A 26,778-nucleotide genomic window follows, 5' to 3' on the forward strand; every position below is an offset into this window, starting at 1 on the left:
CCATCAGCTTTGCCATGTGTTCTATGGTAAAATAAACTGCTTATAGCAATGCTGTCAGGGCACATTATTGGTTATAACAATTAAATCTGGTAATTGAGTGTCAACCATTATAGAAAAAAAAAAACAAGGAAATGCTACAACACCACCATCAAAAGCATGCTTACAACACAAAAGCGTGCACGTGTGGGGCCGACCAATGGACTAAGCTGGCGCAGCAACGCCACGATAGCAAAAGAGGCAGGCGTCATCATGTCAGAAGAGCTGCTGCATTGCTGCATTGGCTACGCACACCCCAAATCAGTCTGTGCAGTGCGCGTGCATGCAGCCAGCGCCGGTTATTTTCTCTTGTCAGCTGTCTCCGCAGCCTTAGTTCTGCATGCTTCTTGAATTTCCCATAAGAATGATTCCTGTGACGTGGAGGTGCGCAAAGCTCCTGGTGGTGCAGTGATGGCGGTGCTTTGGTCATCAGTGAACATTGTTCCGGTTTCCTGAAGTTCGAATTTACAAGCTTTTACAGGCATTAGAACAATCAAATCCCTCCAGGTCCTTCCTGTCAATAAATTCTCTAAAGTTTGTCATCTTTTATTTTTTTCGGCACAAACCTGTTATAACAATTATTGGTTATAACAATGGTATTTCCATGGCACTTGAATATTGTTATAAGTGGGCTTGACTGTATAATGAATTTCACCATTTGACTCAAAACTCCGGTCCTCCTTACTGAGGAGAGGTTTCCAATGATTTGAAAGGAACTCTGTTGTAGCTGGTGTCCTCAGTGTCCGGTTAATTAGAATTAAAAAAAAAAATAATCGTGCCAGTACTGGAATGATGCATATGCGTTCCCGCGAGCCTAGACCTGTTAAGACTGCTGGAAATACCAAAACGAATATATGCGTTGTTTTCGTTTTTTGAAGTAATCGCTTTCAAGAAACTGGTGGAAATTGTTGCAGGTGACCGCGCAGATTTTTCACGATTTGTGTCCGTTTGTGTGCAGCAATTTCCGACCAGTGCTACAACGCTACATTTTGAGTTCTACACCGAGCCGGCGGATTCGTCGGGAGCCAAGAAGCAGCCCTCCACCACTGTCTCCGTCATTCACATGGAGAATGTCGACAAGGTGAGACTGCGTTTACCCCCTCCCTTTTGCCCGCCATTTCCCTCTGCTAGTGGAGAAAGGGTTTTTTTTTGAGGGGGGAGGGGAGAGGACTTTCAATCGAATACTGACTGTCAGCTGCTTCTTCTGTGCATTAGATTAATAACATTGCACGGACAAACAGTGATAATACAGGAGGTGGTGTGGGAGGAGGGGAAACAATGAGGGGCCGTAGTGACATTGTAGCAGAGCTTGTCGTTTTGAGTTCACTAGTGTGAAATGCAGGGGTTTGGTGCGTGTGCCCACAAAGTAAATGGAGGAGCTTGGCAGGCTAGATGATTGCCATCGTACAAAGCAGCGCAGTATTCTTTTTCATTTTTTTTTTTTTCAAGTATGAATGGTGTAAGTAAGAAACTTTGCAGAGGCTCTGGATCTGGTGTCTCTATTGTGTCTTTAGTTCCTTCTTAACCCTTTCCTTTTGTGTGTGTGTGTAGATCACAGACAAGAACCCCTCGCAGATCATGGAGGAGTTGCTTGAGACGTATGCCGTGCCACCGGCCAAACACGTGAGTGCCCTTGATTTGTCCGTGTAGGCGTGCTTGCTGTTCTTGTCTAATGTCAATTATAAATTGACATTACAGCTGATGTTTTATCCAACAAATAGAAAAACATCGTAGGTATAATGTTGGCTGCAGATTTCAAGAATGCAGTTTCTGAAAAATCAATTTTTTTCGCAATTTTTTTGGCCCCAGAGACCTCTTTTCCCCCTTGACATGTAATGCCATGCATGCGATGCCCGGCAGGTTTACTGAGCACTGGGTGCCCAGACATGGGTAGGGCATGTACTGTGCAAAGGCCAGTTAAGGGGGGACACTGGTCTTAGACCTATTTTCCTTATTTTTAGTCCAACAATAATGAAACTCTACCACCTTGCTCAGTTTTCTATACTGATTTCAACAATGACATTATCTTTCTTATAAATTAGTCTGTTCCCAAGATGGTTAATTTTAATTAGTCATTCATTAGTACCTCGGTGCAAAAAAAACTGCTCAGTAAAAAATCATTTTTAATCCATGGCTGCGTAGTATGGTGAGCAAAGAGTGCAATAATCAAAGCAGTTTTTCCGTTTTACCCTCATTAGTAATTTTACAGCACTTGGAATATCAATGTTGAAGGTGTGAATTCAATCCATCAATAAACTTTGCGAAGTTATAAATTTTTGAAGTGCAATTGAACAAATCTGCTTTGATTATTGCACACACTGTGCCTTCAGCTTCCCTTAGCAAATAATATGACATCTCTAGCTGTCCTAGATGTTGAGATATTGACATACTAAGACAGCCAGATGTCCAAAATTTTCATGCCATTAAACTGTCTGCTCCTGCATAAATTCAGCCCACACGATGATCTGAATTTAATATTATGGTCAATATGTTGATTTCTTGAAGGAAGAAATTGGTACAGTTGGAAAATAGTAACCGTACATTCCACAAATGTGATTTTTTGGTCATTTTTCGGTCTCAAAAGACCAGTGTCCCCCCTTAACCAGAGTTCCCTTAGGGTCACTGGATGGCGTCCAAGAGAAGGCAAACCTAGCAGGAGGCGGCAGAGAGTCAAATGGTTCGATCAGCTTGGGAAGTTTGCGGGCAGTAGGGGTGGCCACAGCAGGCGTGGGGTAGGGTTAATTAGTGGGATACAGTAGCCGACTGATATTTCGAACTCCAATAATTCGGACTAGCACGATATTTTGGACTTCGCTGAGGAACCGTTGCGCACCTCATAGGAACGTGTGCATTTTCACGACTGATATTTCGGACTTTGCGGAGTCTTAAAAGTTCGAATTTTCGGACTAAAATAGACGCTAACAACATTGTGGTGATCATTTTTCAAACGAAAGTTTGTTATTTCGGCCTAATATAGACGCGAGCGGGCATCACTGTCACTAGCAATCCTTTTGCTGCCACCGTGAAAGGCACCATATTGGATTTAAACGAAATCGGCTCAGCGGGCGCAATCGGACTGGCTTGGATAGGCGTGGCTATTTCTTCTCAATCGTTGCCATTCGAGATAATGAGATGCTTTCCATTGCCATCAAGATGGCCTACAAAGGACGTGCAATTGCATTGAGAACAGTACAGCGGGACAGCTGCAGTGTCTGCTGCGGCTTGGACGACGCACCCCGCGGTGCGGGGCAGCAAATGTGGTAGACGGGGGGGGACTGCATTCGGAGGCGCTCGCTTCCGCTCGCGTCTTCCCGTGGGTTACCCCTCTCTCTTTGTGACCGTCATTGCCCCATGCAAACTGACTGTTCTTGCTTCGCGCAGCGAGTGCATTCATTCGCGGCACGACCGCGGCCGCATCACACTATCTGGTACAGTAAAACCTCATTAATACGTACCCGCTTACCAAGTAGTTGCGGTTAAAATGTAGTTGTGTGAATTCCCCGGCGTAGCCACCATTGAAACCAATGTATTGGCTGACCGCTTAAAACATAGTAGCCCATGAACTGCCTACCGCTTAATGCGTACTTGCCGTCGCGGTTTGGCTGGCGCCATGCTATTACGCAAAACGTTTTCCGCCTTTCCAAAGAGCATTGTCAACGTGCAAACCGCTGGCGATTCAACACTGCGGCCATTTCGGCCATGTCCCGACGAGCGCGGCGATGTCCATGTCAATGGGGAGCCCGAGAAGCGTCGGCCGCTTCTGTGTTCTTGCGCGCGAATGCATCGTCGCCAGCCCTATTGCAGTAACCATCACCGTCACCCGCCCACTCTACCCATGTCATGTGATCTCGCTACACCTCGAGGAAACCTCGCTGCGCGCGTGACGTGTTGTGGATGTGCTGCAGTTAGGCGAAGCGCGTCTTTGTTCCGTGTGCACGCGAACGGTGGGCACCATGCCGAAGCCTACGCGACCGAAGTATCGCGTGCTAACAGTTAAGGAGAAGTTGGACATTATTCGTTCAATTGAAAATGGAACTACGAAAAGCGCACAAGCGCGTGCGTGGGACTTGCCGTTAACAACGGTCTGCGGCATTTGGAATGCTCGGGAGAAGTTGAAAAGCGGGGCCCTATCGAATATGAAGAGGTGCCGCTTGAGGGGATCAGCTTTTCCGGAAGTGGAAGAAGCTTTAGTGCTGTGGTTGAAAAAAGCAAGGTCAGAAAACCTGCCTGTCACCGGACCTCTCCTCGCCGAAAAAGCGGAAGTGTTTGCGGCCCAGCTCAACTGCAAAGACTTTTCGTGCAGTAACGGTTGGTTGGCCCGTTTTAAAGCACGCTACAGCATAAGTTCGAGGGTGGTGTGCGGAGAGGCAGCACACGCGGACAAAGAGGGTGCCGAAGAATGGCAGAATGGGTTACTTCAACAAGAGCTGACCAGCTACGCCGCAGAAGACGTTTTCAACTTGGACGAGTCGGCGCTTTTTTACCGACTTCTGCCCAACAGGACGCTGGCGTTCAAGGGGGAACACTGCACCGGTGGCAAGCTTTCGAAAGAAAGAGTATCAGTTGCTTTTGCGGTCAACATGACCGGGAGCCAGAAGCTGCCACTCCTCGTCATTGGAAGATACGCCAATCCAAGGTGCTTCAAAGGCGGTCGATTGCCCTCGGGCGTTATTTACAGGAGCAACCAGAAAGCCTGGATGACTGCCAAGCTTTTTGAAGAGTACAGTAGAATCTCGATAAACGGAAATCGGTTAAACGGAACTACCGCTTAAACGGAACAAACGCCTCGCGATTGGTTGGTTTTGTATTAAGCCAATGTAAAAAAAATCTCGTTAATCGGAACTCAAATTTTGCGACCACCGCGTTAACGGAACCGAAAAACTCGAAACCGCAACTAGTTGGACAAGCGCAGTGCCATCGCGGTACGCATCAGTGCTCCCCTCGTTCTCCTCCCCGCGTCACCTCTCCGGTTTCCGCCTCCGGCAGTTTCCGGTTTGCTCGTACACTGCCCTCCGCATCGCTCTCGCGCGTTCACGGCAGTTGTGTTCAGTTAGGCCTAAGCCCTAGAGCTTTTGTTCGGTCCGATGGCAGCGCAAAAACGACCGCACAATGCACTTGCGTTGGAAAGGAAGATGGAGATCATCAACGACTTCGAGAGTGGTCGCTTCACGAAAACGGCGCTAGCGACGAAGTACGCCGTCCCCAAAAGCAGCCTAACAAGAATTCTTCAGGACAAGGACAAGCTGCGGGAGGCGTTCGAGACGTCACGCTTTGGTCCTCAAAGAAAACGACTGCGAGCGGCTGACCACGAAGACTTGGAGAAATGCCTGGTGCTTTGGCTGCGCAGAGCCCGCAGTGAAAACATCCCAATCAGCGGGCCACTAATTCGTGCAAAAGCGGAAGAATTTGTTCTTCACCTCGGCATCGAGGGTTTCTCGTGCAGCGAGGGGTGGCTGACCCGGTTTAAAGAGCGCAATGGACTGGTGTTTCGTGCTGTTTCAGGGGAAGCTGCAGCTGCTGACGCGACGGCATGCGGAGACTGGCGAGAAAGACGGCTGCCCGAGATTCTGGAGGAATACGATCCAGAGAACATCTACAATGTAGATGAGACTGCTCTCTTTTACAAGTTGCTCCCCTCAAAATCGCTATCATTTAGAGGAGAGAAATGCACCGGAGGGAAACTGAGCAAGGACAGGCTGACCGTCCTTATCGGTGCCAACATGACGGGCAGCGATAAGTTGAAGCCGCTAGTGATCGGCAAATCGAAGCATCCTCGTTGCTTCAAAAACGTCGCAACCTTGCCCATTTCATACCAGGCCAATGGCAAGGCGTGGATGACGCAAGCCATTTTTAGTGAGTGGATTTATCGCGAGGATGCGCGCTTCTCTCGCAACAAGCGGAAAGTTTTGTTCCTGGTGGATAACTGCCCTGGACACGGAACTGTGCCAGGTTTGAAGTCCATACAGCTGGAATTCCTGCCAGCAAACACCACAGCACTGCTGCAGCCTATGGATCAGGGTGTGATTCAAGCGCTCAAGTAGCGCTTCCACAAAACTCTTCTTAGGAGGATGCTGTTATGCATGGACCAGGGGAAGGAGTACAAGGTAGATGTACTGCGTGCCGTTTACCTCCTGGATGATGCTTGGCGGCAGGTTAGTGCAACCACCATTGCCAGCTGCTTCAGGCATGCGGGGTTTGCCGCAACCATGGAAAAACCCAGCACACAGAGTGAGCCTGATGATGTTCACGACGCAGCCAAGGAAGATTTGCTACTAGAGAATTGTGCTGCGATGGGCATTCAACTTGATGAATACCGTATTTACTCGCATAATAGGCGCACTCGCATAATAGGCGCACCCCTAGTTTGGGCGCGAAAAATCAGATTTTTTTTTATTTCCGCGCATAAAAGGCGCACTCCGAACTTGGCACTGTGATCAATACTGTATTTACACGATTGCAAGCCGACGCCTCGCCACCCCCCGCTCCCCAATCTTTATTTTAACAATGTTTTCGCTGAACTGACTACTAGTCCTTACTAGTGCTGCTGCGGACCCACAGCACGTACAACGACATCGCGTAGAACAGCCACACACAGTTTTCAGGGATGCTCACTTTAAACGTCTGTTTGGAAAGCTTCATCTCCAGCCGGAAACGTTCCCGACTTAGGTCCGCGAAAACCTCTGCGCTTGGAGTGCGCTTGGAGTGCGTACGAAAATTTAGGGACGCCTCAGTCGCAACTGCCGTACTTCTCGGTCACGTCGTATTTTCCGACCTGCCGCACGCTAGCCGCTAGCCGTGTTCGAGATCAAACTCCCAGCCGTGTAGCTGTTAAGGTGCTTGGCCGTCGAGCTAAAACAGCAACGCTCCGCGGCAAAGCCATAAACCACGATGAACTATCGCGCTACCGCAGATCCCGGCACCTGACAGCAACAAAAAAAAAAAAAAAACGAGCTGGAGATGCTGATGGCGATATGGATAGCGAAAGCTCGCGGCGAAGGAAAACGTTGATGATGATAAGGTGCGGCAAAGCCATAAACCACAATCAACTATCGCGCTACCGCAGATCCCCGCACTTGACAGCAAAAAAAAAAAAAAAACGAGCTGGAGATGCTGATGGCGATATGGATAGCGAAAGCTTGCGGCGGAGGAAAACGTTGATGATGATGATAAGCTCTACCTCGGGCGCCCTCCGTGGGTGGCGTCTGGAAGCTCCTGTGCGCGCGTGTGGCCTCCACGATCAAGCGCCCGTTGCGCGCAGCCGGAGCCGATCGCAGAGGCCTCGGCGCGTGCATTCCAAAGGCTATTCCCGCGTGGGTAGTGGAAAGTTTCGGTGCGGCCCTTACACGGATCTTTTTTTTTAAATATTTTCTTCGGGAAAACGGGGTGCGGCCCGTACACGAGTGCGTTTACGCGGTGTGTTCAATTTTGAGAGTCGAAAAATTTCCGGAAATTTTACCCCGCGTAATAGGCGCACCCCAAACTTTGAGCCGGATTTTCTGGAAAAAAAGTGCGCCTATTATGCGAGTAAATACGGTATGTCCAGATCGACAGCGATGTGGCAACATGCCCAGAAAATACCGTGCACAGCATTATAGCTGATGTCTGCCCCCCTGATGAAAGTGAAGACGAGGAGGAAGAGCTTGAAAACGAGACTGCTGACTCTGATCCTGTGGTGACACCTGCGCAGGCGGAATCGGCAGTCCAAATGCTGAAGAGTTTCTTCCAACGAGAAGAAGGTTCGGAAGTGTTTCTGCACAGCCTGTCAAGTATGGGTGATGCCATTAACAAAAAACGGCTGCGAGAGCTCAAACAAGCAAATATAAAATCCTTTTTCACTAGCCAATAAGTGGTAATTCCCACTCTTTTGACATTTTTTTTTTAATTTCAGTACTAGTACTACTGGAAAAAAAATTCACTGCTTATTTTTCTCTAATAAAGTTTGTTCTCATAGTGTACCGTTCTCCTTATTACCTAGATTTCGCAAATTGAGATCCGCTGAGACTGCCAACTGCGCGCGCGCGCACGCCAGCCGCGTAGGGATCACGCGGAAGCGGATTGCGCAATGCTGAACCTATTCTCTCTTTAAACGAAACTCCTGTTAAACGGAACATATTTTCCCGGTCCCTTGAGGTTCCGTTTAACGAGAGTCCACTGTACATCCGGCTTTTGGATCGGCATTTCATGGCAGAAAAAAGAAAAATCCTGCTCGTGCTTGAAAACGCGTCCTGCCATTCGGAGTTAACAAACTTGGGCGCAATCAAGCTCTTCTTCTTGCCACCCAACACCACGGCACTTGCGCAGCCTCTCGACCAAGGCATCATTCGTTCGGCCAAGCACCACTACAGGAAGAACCTCCTACGCAGAATGCTCCTGGCGATGGAAAGCGGGAAGACGTACTTAATTGATCTGCTAGGTGCGGTGCACCTCCTAGCGTTCTCGTGGCAGCAGGTTGATCCTGTAACAATACAGAACTGCTTCGCGCGCGCAAAATTCATAGTAAGCGCAAGCGATTCCGAAGTCTGCGATCCCGCCGATGACTGCGACACCCTACTAACGGAGGTGTTGGAACGACAGGGTGGTGCGGAGGCTGTGAACTTCGAAATGTTCTGTGAGGTCGACAGCGACGTTGCAACCACTCCAGGCTGGTCGGACAGCGAGATTGTCGCCGCAGTTGCACCACCCCAAGGCGGTGAGGAAGACGCTGAGAATGAGGACAGTGGCGACGAATTGCCAACCGAAGATTTTAGCCCCACTGTAGCGGAAGCTTCGCAAGCATTGGCGGTAATGAGGGCGTTCGCCGAGAAGAGGGGCCTCATGGAAAAGCTTGCCCCCAGTCTCTCCAATTTTGAGACTGCTGTTGTCGCCGCACGGCCGCCACGGCGGCAACTGAAGATGACCGATTTCTGGTCGGCGGCACAAGAATAAAGTGCACGTACGTACGTGTATTTGGTGGATATTTACTGTGCCTGAATTTCTTCTCTTTTGGGGCGTGAATAATGGCAAATTTTTATTAGTTGGTTAAGGTGTACTACCGGATAGTGCGTACTATTCCCGCGTTCCCGCCAACTACGTATTAACGGGTTTTACTGTATCGTGATGTGATAGGGTGCAGGCATGAGGAAAGCACTGCTATGACTCGGATATTATCGCTTGCAGGCAGAATATGGGGAGTGGTGATTTTCGCGATTTTGAAAGCCGGTTTTGCACAGAAAAGTTAGTTTTTCTAAGTTTGCGGATTTTTCAGACTGTTCGATTATTCGGACTATTTTTCAGGTCCCGCCGCGTCCGAAAAATCGGTCGGCGACTGTATAGGAGAGGCGTATGTCCTGCAGTGTGTGTAGATAGGTGATGATGATCGTAATGCCTTCAACAGCTACATTCTTGTGTTGTGGGTTAATGGATGCCAGTAGTGGAGGCCATAGTTCATTGGAAGTGAAATTAAAAAATGCCCTTGTATGGTGCGATGTCTGTACGTAATAATGCTCCCCAGGTGGTCTAAATTAATCTGGAGTTCTTCACTATGGCGCCTCTCATGACTGGTGTGGCACTTTGGAATGTTAAACCCCATGGTTTTTAATTGTACGCAGCAAGTGGACACAAATAGTGTGTTAGAAGGGAGGGGGGATGTGCATCGAAGCAGTCAGTATGTTGGTGTATAGGTTGTCTATTGCAGGTGGCTTGTGAGAGTGGGTGCACTCATGAGGCTAGGTTTGGTTTGTTGAAGCAGTGGCAGACATGTTGCAAATATACACCTGTCATAGATTTGACCAGTGTAGCAGGTGGCAGATGCACTAAATCTTTCTTCTTTTCTGTACACATCATGCTGTGCTAGTGCAGTGCTTGCAAGCCCCTTTTGTTGCCCCCTGGGTGAGCCCCTAAATGATGAATGATGCGTTCAGTGATTCCCTGACACCATCAGTAGGCATTGGAACGAGATTTCTACACATGTAGAAGAGTAATGTTTGGCCGCCGCGGTGGCTCAGTGGTTACGGCAATCGGCTACTGACCCGAAAGGCACGGGTTCTGTCTCGGCCGTGGCGATCAAATTTCGATGTAGGCGAAATTCTAGAGGCCTGTGTACTGCACAATGTCAGTGCTCGGTAAAGATCACCAGGTGGTCGAAATTATCCGGACTCCTTCACTACGACGTCCCTCATAGCCTGAGTCGCTTTGGGACGTTGAGCCCCCATAAACAAACAAAACAAAAACGAGTAATGTTTGTCTGTGTAGCTGTCCAAGTTCATTCGGGTAGTGAGAACATTTCTTGATCTGATAATGAATCTGAAATGTTTTTTTTTTTTTTGTGTGAACAGATGCTGCTGTTAACGCACGTCCGGTTAGCGCACAGTTTTTCCAGTTACACCAAGCGGCTGCAGTGTGTCCAGGCCCGTCTGCAGGCACTCTCCATACTCGGTGAGTTGGCTGCACGTAGACTGTTTTGGGGGGTGGGGGTTGACCTTTGGTTTTATCTGAATTATCTGTTGTGGAGATCTGAAAGAACCAGTAGGTTCATCTTTTCTCTTTGTCTTGAATATTCTCTGCACTGTTACAAGGTTTGCAAAAGATGTCAGATTAGCTGGCTGCATGTGTGGTTGGAAACAATCATTTCTGATGTGAATTGCTTCAGTACTGTTGAGGGGTCTCTTCTTTGGTGAGGGCGCTTGAAGGTGCTCTTTAGAGAATGCTGACCCTTCCTCCTTTCTTTCACTTTAAACAGTTTACTGCAGTGCAATCCAAGATAACATCAACAGTCTCCTCTACAATGGTCTCATCGAAGAGCTTGTGGATGTCCTCGAACTCAAGGATCCCAGTCTTATTGTAAGTGCTCGCCTTTGACTTTCCCGAGTCGTTGCTCTCGCTCTGTGGTTGAGAGAAACTTTTAGAGAAATGTCTGGTACTCGGCTTGGTCTTGCAGTAGCTTGTCGGACAAACCGCAATTAACACACATTACCGAACGTTACTGCATAATAAGTCGGCCTTTCTTTAGAAGAACGACCATCTGAATTTGGGGGGTCGGCAATTGTTGTGAAGTCTATGCCACGCCGTGGCAGTGCCGTGAACTAGTCCAACAAGGATCGGCACGCATGGCACCGTATTGTTCTCTCCGTTGAGAGTGCATCGCCGGCACATTCAGGCTACATTGTCAGAGTTTTCCTGTGGAACTATATCTTAGGAGCCAAGCATGTAGCCTGAAATCTTTTTTTTTTTTTTGATTGGGGACGAAGGTAACTTTTTGTATCGAGCAAGGGAGGGATGCTGGGCGGAGGAGAGCTGGGCTGTACGTGTGCACAAAAAGAGCACTGTGAAGAGAACCGGGGGTCTTCAGTATGTGTCACTACTTTGCCTTGTTACGGGAATGACACACTAGTAACAAGTCCTGTTACTATGAAATGACAATGAATCTGCTGCATTACACGGGTGTAAGAGTATGTGCATTAGTACGGAGAAACATTTTGAACGCAGACATGCTGTAGTCTCTGCGATCTCAGCATGTGGTATACGAATGGGCAGGGCACTTAGCTCTTGTTGCACAACCTTTTAAGAAATTCAGCTGATCTGGGGCAACTGTGTTTCGAAAACTTCTGCACTTACCTGTACTAATTCTATAATGGCTGTTGTAGAAGGCGCAGCTATATATATATTTTTTTTGTTTAGAGAGTCCGTGTGCACTGCAGGGAGTGTCAGCGATTTTCGTTGCAGTCATTTTTGCAAGTCATGATATTGGTTAGCATCTTCGGTAAGCATGATGTTTGTTAGGTGGTCTTTGGCTGTGCAGTGTCAGTGAATATGCATTTTTGGCCGAAAGCTTATTTGCAGCTGCTTGTGATATGATCGTTACTTTTCCCACAGCATTGTACTGTCAGTTTCTGTAACATTACTGACATTATACTGATGATTGTTGTTGTGGCCAGTGTACAATTGTGCCCAGTGACTACAAATATTCATTTCCTTTCTTGGCTTCAGGAAATCAAGGCAGCATCTCTTAGAACATTGACCTCTATTATCCACCTGGACCGGAATCCAAAGTAAGCATCTGTTTTGACCTTGCTGCGTCTTTACGCTGTATCGCTGTTGCCTCTTGCATGGCTCTTTATGTGTTCTTCCTGCTTGATGTGGTGACTTGGCTTGTTTTGTCTTCTTTTCTCCCCTTTTTGTCTTGTCTTGTCTTTTTTTCTCTTGTGCTGGCTTGTCCAGCATAGATCTCAAGATCTACTTCAGGTTGGTCTGCTGACATGCTGTCTGTTCCTTCGTTCTTTCATTGTTCTTTCTTTTCGTTTTTTTTGGGCCTGTCGAAGTTTGTTTTGGGTGTCCAGCTGTATCTGCTGTGTGTTTGCGTTTTTTTTTAGCATGAAAGGCCTTTGTACTCGATGCAAGCCAAGAAGACTTCTAGGAGAAATGGGGAAGGATTTAGGAAATGAAGGGGGGGGGGGGGGGGGGGGAGTACAGAGCACTGCATGGTAGTTAGCACTGTGCTACTGGTCGGGATGTCTTAAGTTGCATTGATCACACCATCGGTGCCGGCAAAGGTCAACAGGGAGCCAAAGAGAATAAATGGGCCAAGGAATTGAGATGAGAAAGGGCTGGTAACGCAGCTGGTAACGTGAATCATGCACCTGGTAACGTGAGTCATGAATCAGGTACTTTGTGGATGCATGGAAAGGGAGAATGCAAGAAATGTTGCGTGATTTCATTTAACATGCATTGTGCTACTTCACTGCTGCTTTTGGCTGTTTAGCAGTTAGCTTTAAAGCATCAGAGGCTGAATGGGCCTGATTCACTTTATATCTTGTACCCTGTCAGAATACAGGGATCTGTTGGGTATCGCCATCAAGCCTATAAATGTGGAGGTTTTGCTGATGAGCTTGAGGCACCTCCTTTTGCAACTCGTGCTGGAGTTCATTGCGCTAAACATAAGCACTGCTCGAATGCTGGTTTTTTTTTAAGTGTAGCAACAACCTTTTGACGAAGCTTCTAGATTTAATGAGCCGTCTAGACTGTGGCTAAACACTGATTCATTGACATCATGTGTGATCACGTTGGATATGCTTGTATGAAGTGGTCAGTCTATTTGTAAATATTGTAATTTTTTTTTTGAGGTTTTGATTGCGGTGATGCAGAAAAAAAAGTGCCTGTGGAAAAGCCAAGAAATGAACTGAAAGCTGAGGCAAAGAAGTGTAAAGAAGCAGATTAGAATTCAGTGTACTGAAGGAGGAGTCTATGCAAATTCAAAATAGTGGAAGTTGAAATAATGGAAGATGTCTGGGTTTCTGAAGAAATGAACTTGCAAGTGTTACTCTAGTGTGCACTGTAAAGGGTTAATTAACTGGTATGGCATTGTTTTGTAGGCCTTGAGCCTTGATACTAGTTGGATCAGGATAAGCCTTTACCAAGTGGGCACACAAACTTGTGCATTTTCTGCACTGGTTTCTTGCCACCGAATGAGATTCTACTGAAGGTCCTTTTGCTTTTCTCAGTAGCCCTCTCATTGAGCTTGCTTCTTCTGATTTGTTAAAAAAAAAAAGAAAGAAAGGAATGCTGCGCTTGGGAGCATTTATTTCGGTTCAAGGGGCGAAATTAATGCTGTGATGCCTGGATGCGTCATAAAAATGATTTTCAGGGCAGAACAGTTCGGGCAGGCATGGGCGCTCCTTTTATGGGAGTTAGGTAGATCCTTGGTTTTGCTACACCCAAACAGGTTGCTCACATGCGGTATGTATTCCAGAATTTTCTTTGCTTCTTTGGTTACTTGGCCTAAAATCTCCCAGCTAGGCAGTTGGATTTTGCCATCGTAAATATCTTGTAGCTCCATGTATTGCTCATTTGCACACCTGGAAATGGCCAAATGCTCGTGATTAGTAGTGTGCAGATGTGATGTCCTAAAATATTTTGATGCAAGTATGCAGTTTTAATAACTGACCCACTGAAACTGTGGTTGCGAAAACTGAAATGGTTAGGTTAGTAGCTGTTTCATATAATAAGGTGGGGATTGGTGATCAACACTTTAGCTACCAAATTAATTAACGAAAAACTTAGTCGAATTGCTAAATCTTTTTGGCGATTTTTTGTCCAAAATGACTGTTGTCAGGCTTAAAACACGAGCTAAAGGCGTAAAACATATTCAATGACAGCTACTGCCCTCTAGTGTTGGAATTTTCAACCAACACGTCATATTTATGAAAATGGGCTTGAACGTATAAACGCGTATTAGTTTCAAGAAAGTGTAGAAGCACAGCTGGTGATGTGTGGAGGTTGAACACAGAGCCAATGCTTGCTCGCTGAGCCATGGTAAGGATTCTTCACCTATTGACAAGTTCCTTATAGGTATTTGAGTCGTAAGCACTGCTTTTCTTTGTCAGCTCTTAATGGTTAGTTCGCCCTCTAACGGACACTTTTTCAAAAATGGCACCAAAATACAGTATTTACTCGCGTAATAGGCGCACCCCTAGTTAGGACGCGAAAAATCAGATTTTTTTATTTCCGCGCATAATAGGCGCACCCCGAACTCTGCACTGTGATCAATACTGTATTTACACGATTGCAAGCCGACGCCTCGCCACCCCCCGCTTCCCAATCTTTATTTTAACAAAGTTTTTGCTGAACTGACTACTAGTCCCTACTAGTGCTGCTGCCGTCGCAGCTGCTGCGGACCCACAGCACGTACAACGACATCGCGTAGAACAGCCGCACGCAGTTTTCAGGGATGCTCACTTTAAACGTCTGTTTGGAAAGCTTCATCTCCAGCCGGAAACGTTCCCGACTTAGGCCCACGAAAACCTCGGCGCTTGGAGTCTCGTACGAAAATTTAAACATACTTGAAGAAATTGTTGAGCGCTAAAAAACCACGGAAAAAGGACGAACACACGGGACGCCGCAGTCGCAACTACCGCACTTCTCGGCCACGTCGTATTTTCCGACCTGCGGCATGCTTGCCGTGTTCGAAAGCAAACTCCCAGCCGTGTAGCTGTTAAGGTGCTTGCCCGTCGAGCTAAAACAGCAACGCTCCGCGGCAAAGCCATAAACCACGATAACTATCGCACTACCGCAAATCCCGGCACTTGACAGCAACAACAACAACAAAAAAAAAAAACGAGCTGGAGATGCTGATGGCGATATAGATAGCGAAAGCTCGCGGCGGAGGAAAACGATGATGATGAGCTTGGCCTTGGGCAACGTTTCTAGATACGTTGGCCTTGGGCGCCCTCTGTGGGCGGGGTCTGAAAACTCCTGTGCACGTGTGTGGCCTCCGCGATCAAGCGCCCATTGCGCGCAGCCGGAGCCGATCGCGGAGGCCTCGGCGCGTGCATTCCGAAGGCTATTCCCGCGTGTGTCGCGGAAAGTTTCGGTGCGGCCCTTACACGGATCTTTTTTTTTTTAACATTTTCTTCGCGAAAACGGGGTGCGGCCCGTACACGAGTGCGTTTACGCGGTGTGTTCAATTTTGCGAGTCGAAACATTTCCGGAAATTTTACCCCGCGTAATAGGCGCACCCCGAACTTTGAGCCAGATTTTCTGGCAAAAAAGTGCGCCTATTATGCGAGTAAATACGGTAGTCATTTAGAACCCGTGCTGCCGTCTGTCGGTGACATGTCCAACATTCTCGAACAAAATTTTTGAAAGTTTAATAATTTTAAACCGTTATGGAAATATCGAAGGCAATGGTCCATTCTTCTGATATGCAGCAAAATCTTTTAAAGTGTTTCCATCAATCGCACCGAACAGTTAAGACTGCCGTAGAAAACCAATGGGAACGCTTCTGACAATAGCAAAAACTTGAATAGAAAAAAAGTTTGACTGTCGGGGGATCTGCGGATATTTTGATTGTTATAGTGGAATCTTCCATTATATGGAAGAAATTGCATTCATAAATGGTTTCTTGCTCAAAAATGCTTTTGTCCGGAATTGTGGGGCATGACCGAAAAAAAAAGTTTTGGACGAGCCCTACTCACCTTAAACCAGACACAGAGTGGCCAGAAAACCTATTAGTACAAGCTGAACGCGTAATAAGCCAGAAATGACATTCAGTTTGTGATGAGCCTTAGTCGGTCTGCTAAGGGGTTAATGTGCTATCCCGTTTCTGATGTGGAATTGCTCTCTCTGCATCTTTTTTTCCCTTGCTACTGTGCTCTGTGATTCTCACGTACCTTTTCTGTCTTGTGACTTCTCTTTTACTCAGGCTTGGCGCCATTGTGGACGCAACGGGTGCAGCGTCGTACCACGGCTTCCTTCCTGTGCTGGTCAGGAGCTGCATACAGTCGCTCACAGGTAAACAGGAGTGGTGGCGCTGGGCTTGCCTTTCTGGATCCGGTTGTGGCCTTGTGTCGGTGCTTAGGATGAGGACACTGATGCAGAAGAAGTAAACATTACACTTTCCAGCAACAGGAACGAGTAGATGGTTCCACTTTTTTTCGTGTGATGCACAAAAGTTTGGCTGAGAGGGGTTTAAAGGAGCTGCAAGCTGCAGTAGAACCGTAATAATAGGGTCATTTCTGATGCAGATTTTGGTATGATACGAATTCATCACACTGCCTAGCTAAAAGGTGTATTTTGTACAATGTGGGTGCACAATTTCGAGAGCTCTAAAGAGACTCTCCTGCGTCACTATGAATAATGCGAACGAGGAAGTGGCAGCTGCCAACACTGACGCGGTGTGGGAGCCACGACAAGTCTGGGATCTTGATACAGCTGCATGGAGAGCTCTGAGCAGCATCGTTGAAAAACGGGGGTGGTGGGGAGGGTGAAGTGGCGAGGATATCTCATGCTCTACCCATAACCACAGCCACGTTGCTCTCCCATTGCCAGTACAGCAAGTGGGCAGGTTGTGTAGTACGCACGCACGAGCACTAAGTGCTACCATCAGGTCGGCGGTGCCATGATCACCAGTCGTGCTGTACATACCCGTGGGCCATGTGTGAGGCATTCTTGCTATTGAGTCAGCCTGAATGGATACGTGAACACTCATAGGTTCAGCTGTGCAACCACCAGGTCTGGGAATCCATGTCTGGCCTGTATTACATTTAACCGGAATTCCTGTGTGTTGTAAATGAATTTGCAGGAATGCATTTCTTGTGCTTCAGCATATTGATTTCGTTCATTTTAGGATAATCCAAACATAAAAGTTTTTTTGCACATACCTTTTTTTACCCTGTGACGTTCGCATCGAGATTCTACTGTGTTTTTATTTTGGCTGCATTGCTTTCTGCCCTCCTGATGATAAAATCAAGATTACCTCAGCTCTTTTATGATTGCTGTGCTTGCATTACATTCAGTTTGGTACTGCGCTTCTCTCGGCTGTTTTAGGCAGGCATATCTGAGACTTTGGACGCGGAAGTGGTGCTTGTGAAATGTGTGTTGATATGTTGAGTATATCTGCTTCCCCATTAGTTATGTATTGCGCCTTCGGGTGCTGTTGATGGAGGGCTCTTTGTGACCCTCGGACTCAGTGTGAAGCATTCAACATCTTTCTTGTTTCCTCCCTCCACAGAACCTGGTGCTGACCCATTCCCCTTGCCCTTCGCCACGGCACTGTTCTCATTCCTGTACCACTTGGCCAGCTACGAGAGCGGTGAGTGCGGCTTCAGGGTTTCTCTTCTTGCCTAAACTGCTGTAAGAAATAAAAAATGGAAAATTTAGGAAGTTGGTTTGCATCGGTCTTGTCGGTGCAAAATAGGGCAAAGATATATGACAACAGTTGTCTTTTCTCCAGAGGTCTGCCCTGGATGGGCAGAAGGTGGAGCCATTTTGTCTGTGCAAACAAGGTGCATGCAAGTGCGCCACGAGAACTTTCTGCCCCTCTTAAATTAACTTCGCACTGTCCAGTGAGATGGAAAGGTATAATTAATGTTGTGTATTGGGACTGTTGGGACTATTTTAATGCGCATTCCCTGCAAGACACATTTCTTTTAAGTCGTTTTTGTCGTCCAGAGTGTTGAACTCTGCCCGACTGCTCAACTGTGAAAGTGGCTGGGGCACTTCCAGAGCTGTATGTCTCGTAATTTAATTTCGTTTTTCCCCTTGCAGGAGGTAAGTAAAGTCAGTGGAAGCTTGTATAATGTGCCAGCATTCGCTCACACTGTTTACTGTGTGCTTTCAGACACTCGGATTCGTGGTTGCCCTGTGCAGGAATTAAGCCCAGAAATTTTTGTTTGTGCAGGTGGAGAAGCGTTGGTGTCGTGCGGAATGGTGGAATCTCTCCTCAAGGTCATTGGCTGGCATGGCACCGAACCTGAGCACATCACGGTGAGTGCTTGCCGGGCGCTTAATTGCCATTTGCCAGAGGTCTTGTGCACACTTGAAGGGAATTGCACAGAAGTGAAATTTCAGAACAGTGGCTTGTTGTAAGACGAGCTGAAAATCCGAGAAATCAGTGAATGCACAAAACATTGGAGAGATGGGTGCGAATTTCAGGGGCTGACTTTGCAAAGGCTGACCTATAGTATAATTTACTGTCCTCATTGGGATGGATTCATTGGAGTCTGTGTAAAGGCATCTAGCTGCATCTGTTCAGTCTTGGTCAAAGTCTTTAAAAATCTTTCAAATGTCGGTGGTCCTGAATAGTTGGTTGGAGTCTCACTGGTGCTGTTCTTTCGTGCAGTTTGTGACCAGGGCTGTGCGGGTCATTGACCTCATCACGGGCCTGGACATGCAGACCTTCCAAGCGCATGGTGGCCTCAACAGCTTCATCCGCCGGCTCGAGGTGATTTTGGCGCTTCGGGGCGGGTTGCACCGCTGTTGCTGGTGTGCCTTTGTGGATGTGCCAGCCAGTGTTGGCATGTGTCAAAATGTCGGACAGTCTTTTGCAGCATTAGCAAGCTTTTTTTGATGTATCATGCCATGTGGTTTCTTAGAAGTCTGTGATTATTGATGGGAGAGTGTTTTATGCACGCAAGCAATGAAAGGTTGAAGTTTCTTATGAGTGTTCAGTATAGTCGCCGGTCTTTTACTGAGGCTATTGTGGTGCATGGTCAGGTATTGCAGCAGTTTTGGTTTGTCAAATTGGTTACTCTGTTAACAGTCAGTGCCAGTATTATAGTAGCATACAACTTTAAAAAAAGCAGTTGCTAACACTGGGCCGCAGTCCGCGGCATCTTGTATTACTCCGCTGGCCAATCGCAGCAGTAAACGAAATCTGCTTTTTATGTTTGACTATAACAAGCAACCCATGTATCAAAATTATAGAGCTAATAATTTTTTTCTTGTGGTAAGCTTTTTGTTTAGGTAATAAAACGTTTAAGCAGCGGACCACTTTTTTTTGTCGTGGAGGAATTCTGTGTGCAGAGGCTGAATGTGGGCGAAGCTTCACTGCAGACATAAGTTTTATCCGACTATAGTATTGTACTGCATTGCTGCTGGTTGAGTTACTGATTTCTTATGTGCACATAACGAAAGGTTGTGATAAAGCAAACAGGGGAACTTTTCTTATGTATTATTTTTTGTAGCCGTTATTTCCTCAGTTATGTAAGCAACAAAAAAGAAGTTCCACTGTTAACCAAAAAAGTGTTGGATAACCAACAAAGAATGGTTGGGGACATTAGTTTTGGTGTTTCAGCTGAAGGCAGATTTGTGGGCATGTGCGAATATTTGATAATCGCGAGTATTCAGCTGAATAGTGAGGTATTAGATCATCGATCCGATCTGAATGTTTGGTATTCCATATCTCGGAAGTATTCGTCTCGAGCGAATAACGTTTCTGGAACTCTTGCTGCAAATTGCTATTTGCTTTGTACCAAGTACAGTAGAACCCCGCTGTTACGTTCCTCACTGCTGCGTTTTCCCGGCTGTTACATCGTTTTCTTCGGGTCCCGGCATAGCTTCCATAGGATCCAATGTATTGGGAACCCCGCTGTTACGTCGTAGCCGAGGAAACGATCCCGCATGATACGTCGCAAGCGGGCTCCCCGAACCCAACCGGGCAATGCGCGCCAACCGGCATTTTGATTTTTGACGAGTCTTGGCCAGGTTTGGCTACGGAACTGGCTGCAAGAAGCCGCACGCGAGTTGGAGAGGCCGCCACTAGATGGCTATCTGCCTCGCACGCTGAACGCCGCGATCTTTATCGTGGGAGGTGGTGAGGAGGAGGCGCGTGGCTGCGGTCGCTTATCAGCGCGTCTTTTCTTTCACTCTTTCTTTTTACCTTTTAACTCTCCTCTATCTGCAAGTGACAGCGGTGGTGGCTCGGCTGGAGCCAGTCGGCAGGGCCCGTGCAATTTCCTTTTCATCCTTCTCTCAGTCACAACAACATCTTTATTGTGCTTTGATGGCGTGATAGCGTTGAGTAAGCGGAAGGGGCTTTCCCTTGAGGAAAAGCTGGACGTACTAAACGCAGTCGACAGGCAGCCAGGGCGGCTTACGCGGAGCAGCGCGGCGAGCAGCCTACGAACATTTCAGTGCTTGACGCTGTGCACAACGTCGCTTCAGCGTGGACTGCAGTGAGCGCGTGAACTGCACAGCACTGCTGCGTGCGTGCGGTGTGGCCGCACCGCAAAGCGACGCTGACAGCAATGCGGCCTTTGCTATTGAGAAACGCGTTGTTCTTTCCAGCGAGCGAAAGAAACTGCAATCCACCATTCTCGATTTTTTAAAGTCCTAGGGTCAATTTGCGGAAATTAATTGTTTCAAGTCAAAGCTGCACTGTTTTCATTAATTTTCGGTGCTTTCCTCACTGTTGCGTTTTCCCGGCTGTTACGCTTTTTTTTCCCGGTCCGGTGAAAAACGTATGAACGGGGTTCTACTGTAATGACTATTCGCACATGCCTACAGATTTGACTAAACTTGCTTTGCTTCTTGTGGGTATGCGTGCCTCTAGGGTGCTCATTGTAGTCAAAGCCTCAAAGCTGTATGTTCCTGGGGAAAAATGTGGGACACTGGGATGACACATTGGTGTGTGCACGTGCAGCTGGAGGTTGAGCACTGTCGGAAGGAGCAGCCGTTTGCCATCCGGCCGCGGCACCGGGAACCATCCGTGGCCTCGACAGACGACGGTGGTGCCCAGGAGCCCACTCCCATGGAAGTGGACCACTCGCCACGGAGCGAGCCTCTAGCGTGAGTGCCTCATTCTGCCATCCTTGTCAGAGTGGCAAATGTGCAGGGCACCATGACACAAGTGGCACTGGTGCGCAGATACCTTAGAACAGTCGGCAGGAAGAATTGTCATTTGTAGTGTTTGTAGGAGCTGGCTGCAGTGGGTCCGGCTGTAACAAGTAGGATGTAGCAAGGAACCAAGAAAGAAAAAAGAAACTTACTCTGCAGGGCCTTTTGGCAGAGTGACGTAACCGAGCCGGTTCTTGCTGAAATGAAGTTCTTAATTTGTGGATCCGGTGGACTCCTCTGCGTCAAGGTATAGGGGAGACGTTGCCTCATCTGTTAGGCTGCCGCGATGGCTCAGTGGTTATGGTGCTCAGCTGCTGATCCGAAGGACGCGGGTTCGATCCTGGCCGTGGCAGTCTCATTTTGATGGAAGCGAAATTCTAGAGGCCCGTGCACTGTGCGATTTCAGTGCACGTTAAAGAATCCGATGCGGTCTAAATTTCCGGAGCCCTCCACTACGGCGTCCCTCGTATCCCGAGTCGCTTTGGGACGTTAAACCCTCTATAAACCAAAGCCTCGTCTGTTTGTGGATAGGGTTGTGCCAGAGTTGCAAATATTTATACATTTTAATGTGTTGATTCCAAAAATGCATTTTTTTTTCCTAGGGTAATGGGTTTTTCTTAGGGAAAGTAAATTTTCTGCTTGGAAGAAGCTTGGCCTATTTCTGAACAGTAGATGAAGTCAAAAACATTGCCTTGTAGAAGTGATGTACAATAGTCGAATGGTCCGAGAGTGGCTGTATCACAGCTGTGGCCATGTAACGCATGTTCCGCAGACGGTGTGGGATTCTCTCGGGGGCTCCGATCGGAACAGATATGTGTCGCTCGCTCTCCCTCAAGCAGTGCTAGTGCACCTACTTTGCATTTCACTAACTATGCGAATTGGCTGTCATTTTGTGCAGCTCTACATCTGCCAGGGGTGATGTGGGTGTGGAAGGCATTGAGGGTGTGGTTCAGACGGCAGCAGCCATCCCCAGTGATGCCGATGAAGAGCCCGAAATTCGCAGGGGTGAGTAGTACTTCTCTCGTTTTATGTGTGACCGTAGGAGCACCATGTCGTTGCATACATTTTCATCATCACTGAATGGCTCGGGCACATTATCTTCAGTGCCACTTACAGGGTGTTTCAGCTAGTTTATACCAATGGTGGTGTTTAGCCAGTTATTGTGAAAATTGTCGGAACTCACTGCCACTTTATTTTGCGAGTGCATTTCCAATACGAACTGCTGTTTGCATTTAAAGTGTACCTTGTGTGGCATGCTGCTTGCTGTCGACTGAGTAGCCGTGTTGAAGAGCTTCATAGAAATATATTGCAGCCAGCCAGAACCTCCTTATTTCTATCAAATGGAACAGAAACTTGAATGAACTTGGATCAGGTTACTGGAAGTTTTGTGCGTTAATCTGAGCGCGAGATTTTCAGTGCCTGGTCAAGTTATGCATTGAGAGAATTAATTCGAGGACGCAGTTGGGATGTGGGCATACTATTTGTAGACTGTTGTTTTTTATCTTCAGCATTTCCAGTTTCATACTAAGGTGTGGCTCAGTGCAGCATTATGAATGCCCTGCTTGGAGCCTGCCCACGTCAACAATTAATTGCTCATCAGTTGTGCTCAAAATTTGTGCATTGTTTATTGCTCTGCCTTCCTTCTCCATAGGGGTCCAGTGCTTCCCCCAGCGAGCAGCCCTTCTCAAGTCCATGCTCAACTTCCTCAAGAAGGCTATTCAGGACCCATCATTCGCAGACAGCATACGGCATTGTGAGCACCCTGTAGCACCGTCTCGCAGCGTTTTTCTCGAGTCCTGTCCTCTTGGCAGGAAGGCATGTCTTGCTTGTGCCCTTCGTTCATGTAGTTCATGAGGCATGCAATAACAAGTGCTGCAATAACTGGGAATTTGGGAGTTTTTATCTTCTTGATGTGTGATACATTCTAAAGGGAGTCTTCTTCTAAAGTGCATACACAAACAACATTCAATGTCTGCACTGTACAGTGAAACCTCGTTAAACCGTAGTTGGCCGGAACCCGGAAAAAGTACGTACTAAACGGTAGTACCGCTTAACAGGAGTAGCATAAAATCGCCCACTTACCTGCCAAAAAACAAAACCAGAGATCAGTAGTAGTTGTAAGAAGGGAAAAAAAAAACATGCAGCCTTTATTTTGCACTGAAAAAGTCGGCAATCTTCGTTTGACGCCGCGGTGTTCTGGCAGCGACAACAGCAGCCTCAAACTCATTTAGGCCGCGAGCCAGCTTCTCGGCCAGTCCCCTTTTGCGCGCTACCCACTGGAAAGTAGCGCGGGGAGGAGGTGAAGCGGGGAGGAGGTGAAGCGGGCGCGGCTTTGGCCGCTTATCTGTTCTTTCAGCCAGCGTCGGCTTCGCGGTTGTTGCTGCCACACGCGTCTTATCTTTTCTCTTTATCTTTCCTCTGATCTTTTAACTCTCCTCTATCTGCACTAGGCAGCGGTGGTGGCTCGGTGGTGGCTCGGCTGAGCCAGTAGGCAGGGTGCAATTTCCTTTCACCCTTCTCTCAGTCGCAACAAAACAGCAACAAGCAGCGCACGACTTATGCTGCGACACAACAAAGCACAAAAAAAAAAGACGCCAGCTGCTTCGGCCGCCGCTAACCTTGCTTCCCTCGCCCTTTCTCACGCTGCTGATGACGATGACCATACCGATCGCCTATGAGCAGTACAGTAGCGCCGCTCGTGGCAGTATTTTTTTCTTTTTGCTCTCGGCGCACCGGCTTTGCGGGCTGCGGAGTGAAGTCAAATTAACCGACGCACGACAAAATTTGTTCGAATTAACGAGAGTTTCGTCCCATAGACTCTTATGTATAATTGTAGGGACCTCGCGTGCGGGTCGAGTTATCCGATTTTCTGAATTATGGCCTCCGCGATCGGCTCCGGCTGCTCGCCGTCGCGGAGGCCACGGGTAGTTATTGCTGCCGCGGCAATAAAACCCCCAAAGATGGCGCTAGTTGTATGATTACCAACTTTGGCGCCAATTTGTCATTAGAACCGTCCTTTGGGTCGGTGCTACCGGCGTGAATTCGTCACGCGCGAGTGCGACGAAAAGTGAAAATGGTACGTGCTAACCGATACGACCGCGATAAGCTGGTACGGTTTATGCGGATGCAAAATGCATTATGTTCAATGGGTGCTCAGTCGGGGACTTGACTTCACTACTTTTAAAACGAAAGTACTGTTTAAGCGGGTACGTTTTAACGAGGTTTTACTGTATGTGGCAATGATGACCACATGTTTTCTCTTCCTCCCACTTGTCATCGTTGTTCTTTCATACCAGGTGTGTGATGCTGTCCTCTTCTGTGACATCCCTCTGAAAGTGCTTAGTGAACAGCTGTGAAATTTAATTTATTTGTGAATGTCACATTTAATTTAATGAATGGGAAATTAATTTGCGAGAGCAAGGTTGAATTAATTGGTTTGGCAGGTGCATGCTTGATCCGAATTATAAACTCATGATTTGTGGACGTGACTGACATAGTGACGTTCCTACTTTTTTGCCTAGTGATGGATGGTTCCCTGCCGCGGTCGTTGAAGCACATCATCAGCAACTCGGAGTACTATGGCCCTTCTCTGTTCCTGTTGGGTGAGCACCCCCTCCTGTTGAATTGTTGAAGTAGCTGGTGGATCGGAGGACAGTGCTCTCATGGTGCCCCTCTGCCTTCTTCCTTCTCTGTTGCAGCCACTGACGTGGTCACGGTGTACGTCTTCCAGGAGCCGTCGCTGCTGTCCTCGTTGCAGGACAATGGCCTCACGGACGTTGTCCTACACGCCCTTCTGGTCAAAGAGGTGGGCTGCCCCTCTTTTTTTTTTCTTCTTTTTTTCATCACAGCATCGTGACCTTACGCCTTGCCCAGTTTCGAACTTCGTTTCGCCATGGAGATGCAGTCAATTGCAAAATTGGGGTGCTTTGCTTCGGTGCATGTTCTTTTAGGACAAAATGAGAGGCGAACAACTTGTACCAGCCAGATTGCACTGAAGCATTTCTGGTTACGCCTTGCCCAGTTTCGAACTTCGTTTCGCCATGGAGATGCAGTCAATTGCAAAATTGGGGTGCTTTGCTTCGGTGCATGTTCTTTTAGGACAAAATGAGAGGCGAACAACTTGTACCAGCCAGATTGCACTGAAGCATTTCTGGGTAGTCAGGCCATGTGTTGCTCGCTGTGATTGGTGTGACATTATGGGCTTTAGGATCTGAGATTTTTCAACGTTGATCTCCGAGGCCATTTTTGCGCTGCTAGCTACCGTGTATATGTGGGTAAGGGCTGCAGTTTTTTTTTTTTTTTTCAGTTTTGGTGTGCTCACCCTTACCCAAAAGTGGAATTTTACTGTCAAATTTCCAAGCTATATAGTCAGCGAAAACTACCTCATTGTCCCATACAGCCTGATGCTATATCTGGCGCCTAGGCGCTAACACAAGTGCAGCTCTTATACTCCTGTTAGATATTCATGGTTCAAATTATCGACAATTTACATGTTAAATATTGGAAGCTTACAACTAAATTGCTACTGCTGCTTGATAGAATTGGCTCGAAATTCATGTATTTGTATTCCCCTACTGCCTTGTCTTTTTGAAGAAATAGAGTAAATGCAGTGTGTTCCAAGTTGGGATCGCATGGCAGTAGGTCATTGACTGTGTACTCAGGGTGTGCATATCAGAAGTGCTGTGTTCAGAGCCACTTGTAAACTTTGCTCTTGCACTTTTGTGACGCTTTTATCTACCCTCTGGCAGGTTCCAGCAACGAGGGAGGTCCTGGCGTCCTTACCGAATGTGTTCAGTGCACTGTGCCTCAATGCACGAGGTCTGCAGGCATTTGTGGCTTGCCGGCCCTTCGAGCGCCTTTTCAAGGTCAGTCACGAGTCTTCTGCTGCATTGTGCGCCTGTTTAAAAGTACTTGCTGCTCATTGACTGTCATTGGATGGTCATGTCCTGCAGGCAGCCGACGCAAGTTATTTTTGTTCGATATGGTGGGAGTCATGTAGAGCACTGTTAGGCCTCTTGCTGCTGTGACAGTTCTTGTGGTCGAAATTTCCGGAGCCCTTCACTACAGCGTCTCTCATAGCCTGAGTCGCTTTGGGACGTTAAACCCCATAAACCAACCAACCAGCTCTTGTGAGAACTGTCTTTATGCTGTGTCAAAAGAGAGCTTTGTGTGTGGAGGGTTTCAGTCAGACTAGCTGAAGATGTTGCCTTTGTTGATTGCTGTTGTGGTCTAATGGAGCAGGGACGTACTGCATTTTTCAGCAAACCAAAGTTGCCGTTTATTGTTCTGCGGTCACTGTAAGCTGTCATAGTTGCTGCATGTGTGCGGGCACGTGTGAAATGCCTTTGTGGAGCAGGCCAGCTCAGTCTTTAGCTAAATGTGTGAGTTGTGGCCGCGGTCAGCCGCAACTGAAATGGCGAGCTTTTCTTCGCGCCGACAGGTTCTGCTGTCGCCAGACTACCTGGCTGCCATGCGGAGGCGCAGGTCCTCTGACCCCATGGGTGACACAGCATCAAACCTTGGCAATGCCATGGACGAACTCATGAGGCACCAGCCCAGCTTGAGGGTCGATGCCACTGCTGCCATCATCAAGGTGAGACTTCTGTCATGTATGTCCCGCGAGAAAATAGGCAGTGTGATTGCGAACGAATGTTT

The 26,778-nt window shown here is 47.6% G+C and overlaps 1 protein-coding gene across 4 annotated transcripts in view; it reads left to right on the plus strand.

Moving 5' to 3' along the window:
• The window catches only part of HUWE1 (HECT, UBA and WWE domain containing E3 ubiquitin protein ligase 1), a 142,600-nt gene that overhangs the window by 17,263 nt on the left and 98,559 nt on the right, over positions 1-26,778 (plus strand). For all 4 annotated transcript variants that reach the window (XM_089552788.1, XM_089552791.1, XM_089552790.1 and 1 more), the window contains exons 8-23: positions 995-1,117; positions 1,588-1,659; positions 10,350-10,449; positions 10,754-10,854; positions 12,001-12,062; positions 16,211-16,299; positions 17,519-17,599; positions 18,188-18,273; positions 18,629-18,730; positions 20,930-21,075; positions 22,022-22,128; positions 22,775-22,876; positions 24,645-24,725; positions 24,822-24,928; positions 25,872-25,988; positions 26,564-26,716. In XM_089552788.1, the coding sequence (XP_089408914.1) occupies positions 995-1,117; positions 1,588-1,659; positions 10,350-10,449; positions 10,754-10,854; positions 12,001-12,062; positions 16,211-16,299; positions 17,519-17,599; positions 18,188-18,273; positions 18,629-18,730; positions 20,930-21,075; positions 22,022-22,128; positions 22,775-22,876; positions 24,645-24,725; positions 24,822-24,928; positions 25,872-25,988; positions 26,564-26,716 (1,629 nt within the window). The remainder of the gene's footprint in view (positions 1-994; positions 1,118-1,587; positions 1,660-10,349; positions 10,450-10,753; positions 10,855-12,000; positions 12,063-16,210; positions 16,300-17,518; positions 17,600-18,187; positions 18,274-18,628; positions 18,731-20,929; positions 21,076-22,021; positions 22,129-22,774; positions 22,877-24,644; positions 24,726-24,821; positions 24,929-25,871; positions 25,989-26,563; positions 26,717-26,778) is intronic.

This window comes from Amblyomma mixtum, chromosome 7 (genome assembly GCF_055824585.1).
Source record: "Amblyomma mixtum isolate Tamu chromosome 7, ASM5582458v1, whole genome shotgun sequence".
In the NCBI taxonomy this organism is placed as follows: Eukaryota; Metazoa; Arthropoda; class Arachnida; order Ixodida; family Ixodidae; genus Amblyomma; species Amblyomma mixtum.